This window comes from Ceratotherium simum, chromosome 9 (genome assembly GCF_057802395.1).
Source record: "Ceratotherium simum simum isolate JZ-2026a chromosome 9, ASM5780239v1, whole genome shotgun sequence".
In the NCBI taxonomy this organism is placed as follows: domain Eukaryota; kingdom Metazoa; phylum Chordata; class Mammalia; order Perissodactyla; family Rhinocerotidae; genus Ceratotherium; species Ceratotherium simum.
Window position 1 is genome coordinate 14,973,141 of NC_141908.1, and position 15,451 is coordinate 14,988,591.

Sequence of the window (15,451 nt, forward strand, 5' to 3'; positions counted from 1 at the left end):
GACCATGACTTTCCAGGCCTAGGCCATTTAATATGTGGCTACCTACAGCATACCCATAAGAATGGATATTTTCTCCTTAAAAATTGCCATTAAATGGAAGTCAGCAGATGGTGCTGTACAGCAGTCCCATGTTATGATATCTGCTCAATTTTTTATCCCCTGTATGACCTCTTAGTACTTTGTGCCCTCCCTGGTACACCTTTTCCTTGCTACAGAGTGACTCATTTTTGGGGTTTATACAACAATTATGAGTTCGTTATGTTGCATAGCTCCAAACTAGCAATTTTATATCATGATGCTTTTGTGCTGGGTTTTCCCTTAACTAAAATTGCCTTATGTGACCAATAAGTAACGTGAAGCTGACATTTCTGAGCCCAGGCAGCTAATCCTAGATTGTATTTACCTATTTTCAAATATTTGCACCATCTGTGATTCTATATTAGTTTTTTTGGATTCGCCATTACAGCCCAAGGACTGTAGCTCTGAGTAGAAACGAAGCAGCACTCCAAATGTAGAATGTATTATAACCATGAGATGGAATTAACCATTACATGGGACAAGAAAAAAACAAATTAAGGAAAAGCAAACGCATATTCAGTTCCCCACCTTCAAAATGCAAACTTTGTTGATTTTCCTGCACTTATAAGGACTATAAAAATGGATGACATATATTTTCTTGACCAACCCTAATCCATGTTTCCTTGGATTCCCTATAACCTCCATATCAGCAAATATAAGAGCTGAATATTAAAGGTTCTCTGAAGTTTGGTCAAAGTAATGGAGAAAGATGTTGGTGTTCCCAACAGATGGGAACCTCAACATCCAGTGTAGTTTGATTTCCTAACACTTTGTCTCTGTGTGGTATAGCAACCCAAGACGCATCAATAAAAACCACAACAAAAAAAGCATCGTCATTTTTCAGCACCTCCTGGATAATAAACCTATCTCGCTGCTAATCCTCACACAGCTCTGCGAGGTAAGCAGCATCCCATTTCCAGGTGAAGTGTTGGATTCAGAGAGAGACTGAGTAACTCGCTCAAACCAGTCAGTGGAGTTTAAACTGAGGTTAAATGAATAGAAAGCCTCAGTACTTTCCACTAAAAATAATTCTGTGTAACTCAAAATTTTTTCTTATTTATTTATTTAGTGTATAAAAGTTTCTCAGGTCTGGTATTAGAACTTGATATTCTGACAAAATTATCACAGCTTCTGGAAGCAGCCTTACCTTCCAAGAAATCCAGTAAATCAGAAGCCTGTCATTTCTATCAACTTCCCAAGAAAGCTCTAAAATTCACCCGCATGCTTTCCGGATTTCCTAACTGCATCCCCCCTTTTCTTAGCAAGGGATTCACCCAATCACTAGTCCATCCACTACTAAATTGCCATTTCAAATGCTGTGTGTAGAGATCAGTGGGTGCTCACTCATGCTGAGGGGAAGACAGGAGGCTTAAGAATGCCAGTGTCTGCACGTATGGTGGAAGGCAGTCATTTACTCAGATCAGTGAATCTCACGGTTTACTTTCAGAATGGCTTTATGGCTCTGGGGTGACTTCTTGCCACGACAAGTGGGAGAAGATGTATATGTAGTTCTGTGAAAACTTGTGGTCAGGTTCCAAAAGCCTAAGGACCGCTGGTCTGGAACCAATACATCACAAAGGAGAAATCAAGAAATGTCAAGTGAGTTTTGCCTATAGATTCAAAGCTTTTAAGAACATGAATTTTTTAAAAAGTTATTCTGATGTCAAGTGCTAAGGAAGGCAGATGTGCCACCAAGGCACCATCAAAGGCTCTACGTTAACAGCTGAATCTGGCAGCGCAACACCCAGAAAATGGTCATAAGTGAAGAGACCCAGAAGTACTGCTTCTGATTCTAACAAACTGTGTGACCTGAGATAAGTCACTTCACCTCTCCATTGTCTGTCTCCTGATTTGAAAACAAAGGCAGTAGATTCATCAATCAGAAAAGTTTCTCAAAATGCCATCATCATTGATGACTTTATGACCATTTGAAGGAAGAATTTGGAAAGGCAAGGCCACTGTGGACATCACAGTAGTCTACATGTCAGGGAATCAATCTTGGACAGAGACTGGACCTCAGAAATGTAAAGAGGTAGAAGGAACTAGATTTGGATTTGGAGATGGCACAGATGCAAAGGGAGACAAAGGAACCAAAAGTACTATCCTGGAACACAAGAGGCACTGACTCTGTGAGCAAAGAGACATTTTCAAGGAGTGGCAGATGCAGAAGAAACTACTCATAATGCCACTGTGGCACTAATGTTGGGTAAACCTCACTTTAGAGCAATTGTAAGCAACCTCCATAGATGTGAATGAGGGTGGGTCCCTTCCATTTCAACTCCAGGTTCAATTCACACCCACCCATCACTGCCATTTTGATTGTCAAGAAGTGGAATACACATAATTCCTAGGATCAGGAAAAAAGAATAACCCTGACAAAGATGCCAGACATAGCTTCAAAACATACTCACTTTATTTCTTGGAACACTTAAGTTTCATAGTACTCTAAAAAGAAACAAACAAATGAAAAGTACAGCCTTTTCCCTTAAAATCCTTAAAAGCTAATGGAGTAGATAGAAAATCTACTCATAAATTCACAAATCCTAGGAAATATAAATTATATGCTAACCTTGCCAAACAAATTACCTATATCTTCATTTGAGAAATTCTTTATGAATTTCAGATTTTTCCTCTAGAACGATATGTTTTTGACCTCTATTCAAAAGGATCTTGATTCCTAATCTTTGTTTCTGTGTCTAAGAGAGAAGAATCATTATGCGTGTGTGAAACATTGACTTAAAAGTTTACTTTATAAAAAAAGACTTTCTAGCACATGTTTCAAAATATGTGAAATGAAAAAAAAATGGCCATGTCTTGCATTCCTTAACTCATATTAAAACCTTTCCTGGAGGTGAGATGTGATCTATGGAAGCAAGAGTATCAGAGTTTTCACTTACTCGATTCCCCTTGCCAAAAGTAAACCCATGTACCAATAACAGGAAAGGCCTACTTCTACCCTATACAAGCATTATTAATGCAGATTCAATGGTCTCTCTGGTCCATTGTTTGAAAATAAATCACAGGAGAGCCTGCCACTCAAGTGCTCAATTATATAATTCAGATTTGTCATATTTATGTTTCCAGAGCAGAGACTTCCAGATGGGATAAGAAATTGAATCTTCATTTAGATCTCTAAAAGAAGGTAGAGAGAAAGATAATAAAAATGGCTTTGTTCCTCACTTTTCTTCATTTGCTATCTTGTAACCTGATACATAGGTTTTTGTATTGACCTGAGAAAATCGATAAGTATGATAAATTACAATAATATTGAAGTCAAATAATACACAGCTTGGCTGGAGAATATATAGCTTGGCTTGGCTCTCTCAGATGCACAGTCAGTTTTGATTGCGCACTCCACTAACTTTTCTTAAATTTCAACTCAACGTATCATCAGCTCTCACATGCAAAGTACATCTAAGTCAATCATTTCTGGAAACCAAACTTCTGGAAAGAGAATATTAAACCATGAACACTTCAAAGGAGATCCTAAGTCTTTTGGGAAAATAGGGTATCATCTAAAAATAGTAGAAATCAATTAGGTTGTTATAAATTGATTTTTACTTAATGCCCTCTAATAATATAACTGTAAAATACTCAGTATATTTAGATCGTAAATAGAGATCATTTGGTAATGTATTACCAAATGTATATTTGTATATACATTTGTATATGTATAAATGTATGTATAAATGTATGTATATGTATAAATACATATACGTATATGTGTAATATGTATGTATATATGGTGTATATATGTATAAATGTATGTATATATATAAATATGTGTATGTATATACGTATGTATATATATATTTCCACATACACACACACATATATTCAGCATTTTCACTAACATAAATGCAAAACTACCCTTCAAAAGAATGAAATAATCTTCTCAGATGATCTAGAATCACAGTAGCAATAAGAATAAAAATACTAAGATCTACCTTGGGTCAGATGTTATACAATCCCATTCACATAGACTATCTCTTAACCCTTGCAACACTCTCACCATCCTCTGCCTTTAAAGATGAAGGAATGGTTTTAGAGGGGTTAAATCCTTTGCCGTAGATTGCACAGTAACTGGTAGAAGGATTCCACCTGAAATTTGTTTGACTCTGTCCTCAACCCTACATCATGTTGCCTCTCCCAAAAATATAATTAAATCTGGAAATCATTTGGCAATTCCAAAAATATTGTAGAATATACTGTTCTGGTTAATGGAATAAGCATGTTATCTGAAAGTGGGTTTAAAAAATTATTAATGTTTTAACAATTTTCAAATAAACCACGGCATGACAAACTTGAAAAGAAAATAAAAAATCTTTTTTTATTATGTAGAAGACATTGCGAAGAGTATTGTTAATGTCAATTCCTTAATAGAGCAGTTTGAAATAAAATATTTATTTTATCAATTTGGAATAAAAGTGAGTTTTCTGTATTTAGCCTGGCGGCGGGTATTTACCATTACATATGGATATGTCTGAAACTCTGAGAATTCAGGACAGCTTAACAAAAAGGAACCTACGATAGAAGAGCTCTCTCTTAAGTATCCCATTCTTCCCATTGAACCTACTTCCCAGCTTTCTCTACCATCCTGGAAATGACAAGTGTTCCTTTAGTTAATACACAATAAATGATGAGAATGTCTGCCTGGTAGTGGGGTGCTAGGTGTACCGTTTAAAAGCCTTGGAGAAGGAGTGCCGTCTAGATAGGAAAAAGTAAACAGTGATTGGTTATTGTCAAAAAGCTTGTGGATCAGGTCAGTACAAACTTCAAAACAACAATGTGCCGGGAATAATCAGTACTGAGCTGTATGACTTCCCCAGGCGAGGCACTAGACACTAGGGCAGAATCATTTCTAACTTTACATGAGGACATGTGTTCAGGAAGAAGTTTACATTCCCTCCATTATTTATTTGCCCCTTTTTGGTCCTTTTTCAAGTCTTCAAAGAGGAAAAGCTCCAAACTTTCCTAGCTGATGTATGTCTTAGCATATGACCCCTTTATAATGTTCCAGTAATACAGGAACTTGGTTAGAACACATATAAAGTCACTCAGCAAGTATGAAAATATATGAAGGTAATTTTAATAGTTGGAACATCAAGAAATGATGTGTGTATTTAAATACTGCATAGGAATAGCTGTAGAAAAAACTGGGTGAAAAAGTCTTTTGAATTATGCTGAGCCCAACATTGGATCACTCATTCTCACCTCCAGTGACAGTAGGCACACCCACCCTGGCATCCTGGGGGCTTCATTGTTATGCACATTCTCCTGTCACATTGACTGAAATCTTATTTCCTGAGATATGTCTATAAATTACACCTCTTTTTTCTTCAAACATCCTCTTTCCCCATGGTAACTACTTTATGAAGGGCATTACATTGAAAACAATATGCAACATACTCGGTAGCTATTCACCTGTTAGTGAGGATTAGCCAATGTTTACTTTCAGCCTGGCGCCTTACAGAGTAGGGCAGTAAAGAAGTGAATTTTGATTGGATGGAAGTAGGGATGTAACAGAATATTTTGAAGTCTGCATGTCTGACAAATCATGCCCAATGTCCAAACCAAATAACATATTGTTGTTAGTTCCATGGAGTCGACTTCAACTCCTAGTGACCCTGTGCACAGCAGAGCAGAACCCTGCCCGGTCTTTTTGCACCATCCTCTCACCTTCCAGCGCTATATCAGACAATGCTCTGCTGCTATTCATTGGGTTTTCACTGCCAAATTTTTCAGGAAGTGGGTGGCCAGGTCCTTCTTCCCAGTCTGTCTTAGTCTGGAAGTTCCGCTGAAACTTGTCCACCATGGGTGACCCTGCGGTGGCATAGCTTTCAGCATCACAGCAACATTTAGCTACCACAGTATGACAACCAACAGATGGGGTGGGAGGGGTTGTAGTTCCCTGACTGAGAAACGAATCCAGGGCGGCAACAGAGAGAGCACCAGATCTTAACCATTAGACCACCAGGGCTGGCTTAAATAATATATATTATATTATTAATGTAACATTTATATGCATGAGCAAATTCATATGTAATCATACGAATATGTGTATGGGACAATACAATATTCTGTAAAATGTTAAAATAATATACCAGCTGTAGGTGGCTCAATGATCCTCTAAGCTTTTCTTTTTTCTAGGCTCCTATTCCCAAACTATGCATTTGATGAGAGCACTTGGTATGAGATAGGCATCATTCAAAAGCTTTTACATATTATTTAATTTAATCCTTACACCAAGTGTGTAAGGGATCAATAGTCACCTCCATTCACAGATGACATACAGAAAATGAGTTATTCTGCCCAAGAAAACATAGTGATGCCTGGTGGAGCTGGGATATGAACTTGAATCTGTGGTTTCCAGTGCATAACCCATAGACAATAGTAAATAAATATTTGTGGTCGATGGCACAAAAGCTCATAGTCCTAGTTGCAATATTCTAGTACTGTGTATGCTATATGGTACACTGTAGATACATTTAAAAATATGCCAATAAGTACTAAAGCTTAAAACACTATGTAATCATAAATGATTCAAGGAACCAAAATTTTGAATAGCTTTATTTTTACTCAGACTGGAAGAAATTTGGTTTGAGTGTTTTGTTTCCAATGTAATGTACTTCATAAGATACTGTAGCATTAATATTTAACAATACAATTTTCTTTAACTTGTTTATATATAGTTTAATCTTTCTTAAATGTGCAATTTGCTCAGTCCCTGAAATAAACAGATAGAAATACCCCTTGTAAGCAAGGGATGTTTTGTGGTATGTTCTAAACTCAGTAGATAAAACGTCATATATATATGTAATAACATACACATGAAAAATATATATGTAGTAAGAAATTAAGGAAGAGTAGGAAATGTGTAATATCTCCTAAGACATAAAGACTTCTACATAACACCTGTATCCAATCTAAATTATCTTTTATAACCAAATCATATAGAACTCTCCCACCACTTAGATACTATATATTTTTGCTGAATGCTTAGGAAAAAAGTAATAAATCTTCTACTAAGTAAAGTTTTTTCAACATGATTTCTAAAAGTTATTTTTGAGGTTCTGTGTTAAAAACAATAGTTTAAAGACTAAATTATGACATGTTTATATATTAGTCAGAGAAATGTGGAAGAATAACTTTTTTGTAAGTTTTCATTAAGTATACATTTGAAAATTTTAATTAGGATTGCTAGATCAAAGTTGAAATAAAAATAGTGGATCCTAATTTCTGTATGGAAGCATTTTGGGTTAATATTATGGAAAGGTCAAAAGCATAATAAATATTTTACAAAAGGCATTTTACACATTACATATTTAATCATAATTTTGAACATAAGTTATTTCATGAAGATGCCACTACATGTGGAGCTGTAAAAGATTGATTTTCTACCAGAATTTTTTAAAAGAAAATGCATAACTAATGCTGTCTTTGCAGCCAAATAGTTGCTTATAAAAATATATTTTTTAGCCATACTTCAGAAAGCAGGGTTGTAGTTTTTCTTTTGTTTAGTTTTTTTGTTTTTTGTTTTGGTTTTGGTGTGGTTTTTTTGGAGCTGAGAAGACCATCTAACATTTTAGGAAATAATTTACCCGTTGGATTCAGAAGAAGGGTGCCACCTGGTGGAAATGTGGGCAAATTCTAAACCGGGTCTAAGTATAAAAATGTACTCATTAAAGAAACCTTGAAAGTCTCATCATTACCAAGGGCAAATGACACAAAGATACGTTTTTTTAAAAGTTCCTATGTACTTACCAAGACCTATCTGGTTATTTTTACATTATTTCCATTAGTAGAAGAAATATTAAGTTAACTTTAAAATTTCAAGAGCTATTATTTACATTTATAGTTGAAGCTTTAAACAAATTCTTCATTTTACATTCAAGGTAAATTTGTACATACACACACACAGTATTTGCAATTATTTTGCATTCTGCTGTTAGGAATGTGTTGAACTGTAATTGTGTAGAAGTTAGAAGTTGGGGCTTTAGAGTTAAAGGAGCTTATTTTATCTTAAATGCCATAGACTAGGGCAAAGTCTCATCTCCACCACTTAGGAAGACAAGCTTGATCAAGTTGCTTAGTTTCCTTAATCCTCTATATTTTCATCTCTAAAATGGGAATAACAACAAGACCTACCTCAAAAAGTTGCTTTGAGGATCAAATAGAAAAATGCATTCAATAAATATTACCTTATCAGCCCAGAGGACACTATTCTGCACATGGCAAGAATTCAGGAAATGATTTTAAAAAACAATAATAAGTTACAACTAGCCACTCAAGATTTTGGATCCCTCAACGTAAAATGGGAAATTGATCACGTTAAGTGGGAATGACTGTACCTAATCATATCAAAGCATTTATTTTTAGACATCTTGTAAACATAGAGTGTTATGAAAACAACACAAAATAACTGTTATAAACATTTATTTAACCAACGACGTCTTTCATTTAAAGGAAAGACTACTAAGATGATAAAAACATTTCCAATGATTCAGAATATTAATAAAAGTATACAGTCCCTACTATTCTTGCTGCTGCTCCCTGGGGAAGGAGTGCCTCTGGTCATGGCACCCAATGCCAGAGGACAGTAACAGATAAGACGAAACAGGGAGGTCGAGCTCTCTAAAGGACCATAACAACAACCAGGTTATATGGTCCAGGGCCATTTCGCCCAGAGGAAAGACTATACGCTTCCACTGTGCTATAAGTGGAAGTAGGTGTTTGAAGGCCTCAGGACAAGGCGTTTTTGAGGTTTCGTAAAAACCTCTATCATGGAAAGAGAAAGACCTCTCTGGCAACATTCAAAAGCTTAAATTACTCAAAATCAATACATATTGAGTGATTAGCTGGAACATGCCCCCTATTTAACCATTATGTAGGACTTCATAAAGCTACATTTTTATTTAAATTTGTGATTTTTTTTCATAAATATCATAGAAACCTGAACAATCAATCATGTCTATATGAAGGTGTTGCCCCTAGCACCACATGAGGGTTGTGTGGCAATGGCAGAATTAGACCACAATGACTAATATTGTTAATAAAAGCTTAGCAATCTTAGAACAAGCAGTTGAAGAATTCACAGCAATCGTCCACATTATCTGGCCATCATTTCGTAAATGAAGCTTTTGACAAGAAATATACTAGATATAGGTATTTTCTGGGAGTGCTTGAGAAACCCCCAATGGGATGCTGCCATGTATATTTCAGGCTGACTTTCCCTCCCTTTGCAAAATCAATCTCCTTCATTTTAACTCAAGCATAACATGCATACCACTGACATTTTTAAATCATGCAAATGCTCAGAAAGGCCCTTAAAAAAAACTCCATTAAAACAAGAGTTCTGCAAATGGCCACTCCTTGAATATTTGAAGTGGACATAAACAAAAATGCACATTAACAAGAAAAACGGATTCAAGCTTGAATCTATCTCATCATATGAATTTTCATTTACCAGATTCATCCTGACAAAAGGCTTTGCTATAATATATACAGCTTGTCCACTATCTACAAAAACATTTTCAGCTTCTGTGTGCTCTGCTCTGCTTCTTCCTCCTCGCCTCCACCATCACTGAACTGTTTGCAGCACCTCAAGTAACCAGCTGGTGTCACAGGTTAGTGAGCAAGGATGCATGTGGGGACTCTCACCTGACTAATCCTTCTTATTGGTAACATCATTCCAAGAGCAGTAGAGAGGCTCAGCGGCTTGTTAATGAAATTTAAGGGCTGTCAGCCTGAAAGAGGATGTTCAAGCCATGCTCCTCTCCTGAAATTATTTTATAATCTGCTAACCAGTTGCTACCTTGTGGTGTGTGTTGGAGGGGGCAGGAAAAAGAGATATAAGGGAAAAGGACATAAAATATAATGCAATATCAATGTTTTAATACATATTTTCATAGTTAACTCAGGGTAGGGAGCAAAGAGGATGGTTTAAGAAAACAACTGCTTTGTAAAAACTGCAACATTCACCCCAGTAAATGGAGGGGGAGCTTTAAGGCATTCAGTAATCCTCACCACCCGTGTGAAACATATGTGAGGGAAATGAGAAGGGGAGGGAAGGAGAGAAGAGAAAGACCACAGCCAGGAGAGATGACCAAGACTAGAATATTAATAACAGCAGCCCTGGCATCGCCTCCTCCGCCTCGCCGCCACTCCTTGGCGATTTGGACAGCTCCCCTTCACTTGCTCCTCAGTGCTTAGAATATGCGAGAGCAGAGCCGCTACTGGAGCCTCGCTGCTTGCACCCTCTTCATCCCACTTTCAGCAATGAGCTAGGAGTGTCTCTGCCAGAAACGCCTCTGGAGGCCTTCGACAGTGCACTCGGGGCAAAGAGCTCGTTTCCGGTACCCCGGCGCCTCTGTCCTCCAGCTCCGTAGTTACCGCTGACCTAAGTGCAGCCCTCTCTGCTCAGAGCCTCTAATTGATGTAAACGTGACAGCACCTCGAGCCGGCTCACCTGCTCATCATTGCCTCCCTCCTCCTCGCCAGGGCACCTAGGCGCTCCCGACCCTACAAAGTTGAAAAAAAGCGACAGCGAACTCCCGAGTCATCCCAATCTTGGAACAGAGACTAGATGGAGATCCACCGTACGGTTATGCTACAGATCCCTAAACACCGAAGCAAAAGGGGGGTGGCCGGTGCGGAAAGACGGAAAAGGGACAGAAATAACCCTCAGGCAGCACAGAGCACCTCATCTCTGCAGACACAACACATCTGGACCCAACAAATCACTACAGCCAGTATCTTCCCAGCTCCTCAAAATAATTAATGCCTTTTTTGCACCCAAGCTCTACTCCACTCAGCACACCACAGATGACTGGTACATCCTCTTCTCCCATTTAGTCCCCCCGCCCCGTCCCCGTCCGGCTCTCCTCAAAAAAAAAAAAAAAAAAGAAGGAAAAACTCTGCCGGCCTAAAGGTCATTTGTCTACTCCGGTAGCCGCGGCCAGCGCTTCTCTCAGCTATGTGAAGACGGGGCTGGAACCCTGCAAGTGGACGCCTCCAGGAGCGCAGCAATTCCTCCAACGTGCGTTAATAGGAGCCAAGAGGCCCCCATTCCTTGGCCCCGGCCACCTCTCCCTCCCTCGGCAGCCCGCCCTCCTGGGCTCCCCGGGCCACCCCCAGCCTTTACCTCTCGCCCCCCTTCCCCGCGGCTCTCCGCCTTGCGCATCCTCTCGCCCGGCCCCAGAGCGCACTCCGACGCTCTAACTTCCTGCAGAGTCCATGGACGAGCGAGGAAAGCTTGGAACTGGGGCGGGGGAAGGGTGGGGAGAGGGAGGCGTGGGAGCCGAGCCGGGGAGGAGGGGCGGGGGCAGCACAGACTGGAGCCTTCCTTCCCGGGAGGGCCTGGCCGCAGCTGCCAACTCTCACCTGGTCCGCCGGCTGCGCCTGGCTCGCCCTGGCCCCCGGGGTGGGCTGCTGCTCCTGCTTCATGGCTGTCATCGCCGGCGGCCCGCGTTGGCGCTCACTTCCTCGCGGGCACTTCAGACTCGGGGACCGTCACTTGGCAGCGATCGCATGTCACAGGCACCCGACGCTCTCCGAATTGGCGGAAGAGAAAGCGGTAGCGACGGGGTGGGGGGAGGGGAGCGATAGGGAGGGGAAGAAGAGCGGCACCAGGCAGGCTCCCCCTTGCAGAATCCCTCCTTCGGCTACCGCAGACCCTCTAACTCCCCACTCCCCCCGCCCCCCACCTCCCCAAAGCGTAGAGAGCCTCGGAGACCAGACACGACCAAGTGGCAAGTTAGTGGAGCGGCGAGCGGCGGGCGAGCGGCACCTGACCGCGCTGGAGCGACGTCTCGCAGCGCCGGAGGAGCCCGGCTCGCATTCTACCGCAGTCTGCGCCCCCCGCCCGCCCGCCCGCCCCCGGGGGCTTCCCGCGCCGCGCTCAGCGCGCCAGGTGGAGCAGCCGGGCGCCGCGCTCCAGCATCTCCCGAGCAACCGCAGCGCGGGAGAGAGTCCTAAGCGGTGCGCGAGCTCCCAACACTCGCTGCCCAGGCTGCCCGGCTCCGTGGGTCCCCTCACTCCCACTCCGCCCCCCGCGGGCTCCTGCTAAAACCCGGAGAAGCGGAGTGCGCCCGTGCAAAGCGCTCGGTGGCTCCAGCGCTGCCACTGGGCATGCTCCAGCGCTCGGACAAGGCAGGGGGCTGCGGGGGACTGGGGGCCCAGAGCCGCAGGGGGGCCGCCAACACCTGTCGGGAACCAAGAGGTTGTCCCAGATTATGACCCGAGGCTCTGCGCCTCCTGATTTGTGGGCAGTCCTCTAGTCTTCAGCTTGGATTCCCCTGCAAGCTGCCTGGTTAATGCCGGCGGAATTCCTAAAGGTTGATTAAAAACGGTAATAACTAATCATGGTATTCCGGTACTCACATTTTTTCTCTTTTCTTTTTTCTTTTGTTCTGAACACGTAGAAAAATCTTCAAATTTTAAGTCCCTTTCCAGCCTTCCCTTCACTCAACACAACCCTGTCCCCTTCAGAGTTTATTGAGTACCCATCATGTGCCAAACACGCTGTAAGGCTCGGAGGAACTGCAGGGGAGAGAGACGAAGTACAGACCCAAATCCCGAACTCCTCGCCTTCGGGGAGTTAACGTTATGGTGTGGGTACCGGCAGCCTGGAGCGAGGATAGGAATCAAGGAGACAACGCAGCTTTTCGGAACTTGAATTCGTGTGGGTGTAATAGACAAAGTCCACCAGTTTCACCCAGACGCCCTAGCACGTGGCTTTCCGGGGTGCTAGAAAGGACCTGCTCAAAGCAGGTGAGCAACAAGCAGTCCCCAAGTCTCAGGCACGGGTTGTTGGAGATTGCTCACCAGAAAAAGGCAGGAGGGAGTTAAATATCCAGATGTTACTGGACTCAGCTCAAGGGTTCTGAGGAGGTTGCTGCAGAAGGACCAGAATGTGGAGGGGGAGGGGAGAGAAGTAGCCTTGAGTTTGTTTTTATTGACTAAGGACTGGCTCCCTCCTTATCTGAGTTACTTGGTCCGTGATCCAGCCACATGGTAGCTGAGGGGCTGCTGTGGGAGCTGTGCTCCTGCCTTGTTAATTCCTAAAACATGACCTGTCTCACTTGTCCTAAACATTCATTGTAACAATAGTTGCCTTAAAATACAATTTTTAAAATAAATAAATCAGTGATCACTGGCTTTGATTAAATTAGAAAATAAAAATATAATGATTTTCTCTTTAGAAAAGTAGGATTTGGGTGATGAGAGAGCTTGCTTTCCAAAAATAGGTAGTCAAGTGCATATTATGAGTGACTTCTAATAGCGTGTTGGTCTGTTCAATAGAAATAACTTTTTGATAGAAATTACTTTTTGATAGGAATAACTTTGCTAGTTGTAAGAGTACAAAACAAATTTAAAGAATGAACCTCTGGTAAAATAGCTAGTAGGCAGTTTATCCAGTAAATGTGACAATCCAAATTTTCCCTCGCATGTAATTTTTGGGGGAGAAAGACATCTACATTATTCAAAAAATATTTATGTCTTTATATTTTGGTCTTATGTTCATTGTTTTAGTGAATTCATCCTTTGAAAGTGTTTCCATTTTGGACAATTTACTCGACTTGAAGGAATTTATATCATATGCAAAGATTTCTATCGACATAGGACAAGTATAGACAAGAGGGAATTATCCTCATCCTAGTTAAGATTACTTATTTGATTGAATTCAGTAGTTCAACTGCACCTATTTTCAGTATAAAATCCACTCTGGTTACAAATCAAGATGTAAGTTGTTATGTGTTTCATGTATAATGTGTATATGTGTGTGTATATCATTTTTTTTTAAAGAAAATCTTCTTTGATTTAATTTGAGTCTTTGTCTTTTTGGGTGGGTCGTTATTTTGTCTAAGCTAAGAACATTATTTTACAGCTGTTGAGATCTAAGTAAAGGGCATTAATTAAAATTTAATCACATGTAAACTGAGTTCCCAACTTAAATACTCTATTTTTTTGAAATGTGGTGCACTTGAATTGCAATGTAGGATTTTCTACTTTATTTCTTATTGAAGGAAAATTTCTAATGTCCAAGAAAAAATAAAGAAATACTTCACATTCTAAGACAGCATGTCTGCAGCTTGGTTTTCTATGGTTTCTGATTATAGGTTATTTAAGAAAATAAAACACCAATTTACAATCAAACATCTACAAAGTTTTAAAACTACTCAAGTCGATATAACTCTAGTGCAGTGTAGACAAGAGGACCTGTGTAGACTTGGAGTCAGCAGATTGGTGCTTTTGCCTGCCTCCCTCACTCAGGGAGAATGGGCCAGGGAAAGTCACTTTTCTCCTGCCTCTGCTTCCCTACCTGGCAAAATTAAAAGTTTAGACTAAGTGACCATTAGGATCCCTTCTTTCTCTAAATTTCTATGATTATACACTGATTTTATGAGTAAAAAGACTATCATCTGAATGATAAATTAAAAATTTCTTTAATTTCTGAAAATTAAAGCTCTATTTAAGGAGAGTTTTGTAGAGATATAAAGAATATTTTTGAGTACTTCGTCTCATATATTATTTTTGATGAGCTAACTCACAGACAACTATACATTTTATAATATTCATACAGTTTTCATAGAGTGGAATCAGACTCATAACTGCAAAAGACCTGGAGAGTTGTCAAACAAAATTCCTTCTATATGGAGTTATAAATATCTAAACCTTACAACACACAGCCGTATTATTCAGGAAGATTTCTAGGATTCAGATCCCATCACTTCCTACTGAAAATTTTGATTGCCTCATTTCCTAGTTTCAGGATCCTGTGTAGACATAACCTACTCTGTTACTCCCTCAATAGATTGATTGGAGTTTCTGAAGTCATTCAAAAACTTTCTCACAAACAGCACTGCAGACATCAAACATATCTTTCTTTTCTTGATATTTGATTCTTTAAAAGTGAAATGCCAATGAAGTACTTTTCATTTTACCTAGAATTATTACATGAATAATTGATGATAGGTTATGAAATTTAGAATATAATGAAATTCATTCAAGATTATCATTAAAATGTTTAAGTGTCAGTGGCAAGCATGGGTTGTTCCCAAAATGTTTAGGTCGTGTGGGCTGTACTCAATCTTCCATATCAAATAGTAGAGCCAGGACCAAAAAATCTAAAATCCACTTTAACAACAACCAGTAACAAATAAGTCCTGGCTAAACTCTGATAAGTTAGGGAAAGACAAAAGTCCCTTGAGATTTTATGAAGCAGGGTAGCCTTTAGAGACAAACTCTTCATTTTCAGATAAATTAGATAAGGCAAATAGGACTCTGTAAGCAGCTAGTTGCCTGGAATCTCTCCCTACTTTTCCCTTCTCTTCTCTCTCTTTCCTGAGGTGAATCTGCAGTGTCGCGGAAA

At 40.1% G+C, this 15,451-nt stretch overlaps 1 protein-coding gene across 3 annotated transcripts in view; it reads right to left on the reverse strand.

Moving 5' to 3' along the window:
* Positions 1–15,451, reverse strand: part of DPP10 (dipeptidyl peptidase like 10) — an 830,517-nt gene that overhangs the window by 623,761 nt on the left and 191,305 nt on the right. For 2 of the 3 annotated variants that reach the window (XM_087435066.1, XM_087435064.1), the window contains exon 1: positions 11,461–11,698. The exons of the other annotated variant lie outside the window; for it this stretch is intronic. In XM_087435066.1, coding sequence (XP_087291192.1) covers positions 11,461–11,532 — 72 coding nt within the window. In that variant the 5' untranslated portion in view covers positions 11,533–11,698. Of the gene's footprint in view, positions 1–11,460; positions 11,699–15,451 lie in introns of those variants that run through there. 3 annotated transcript variants of the gene reach the window in all.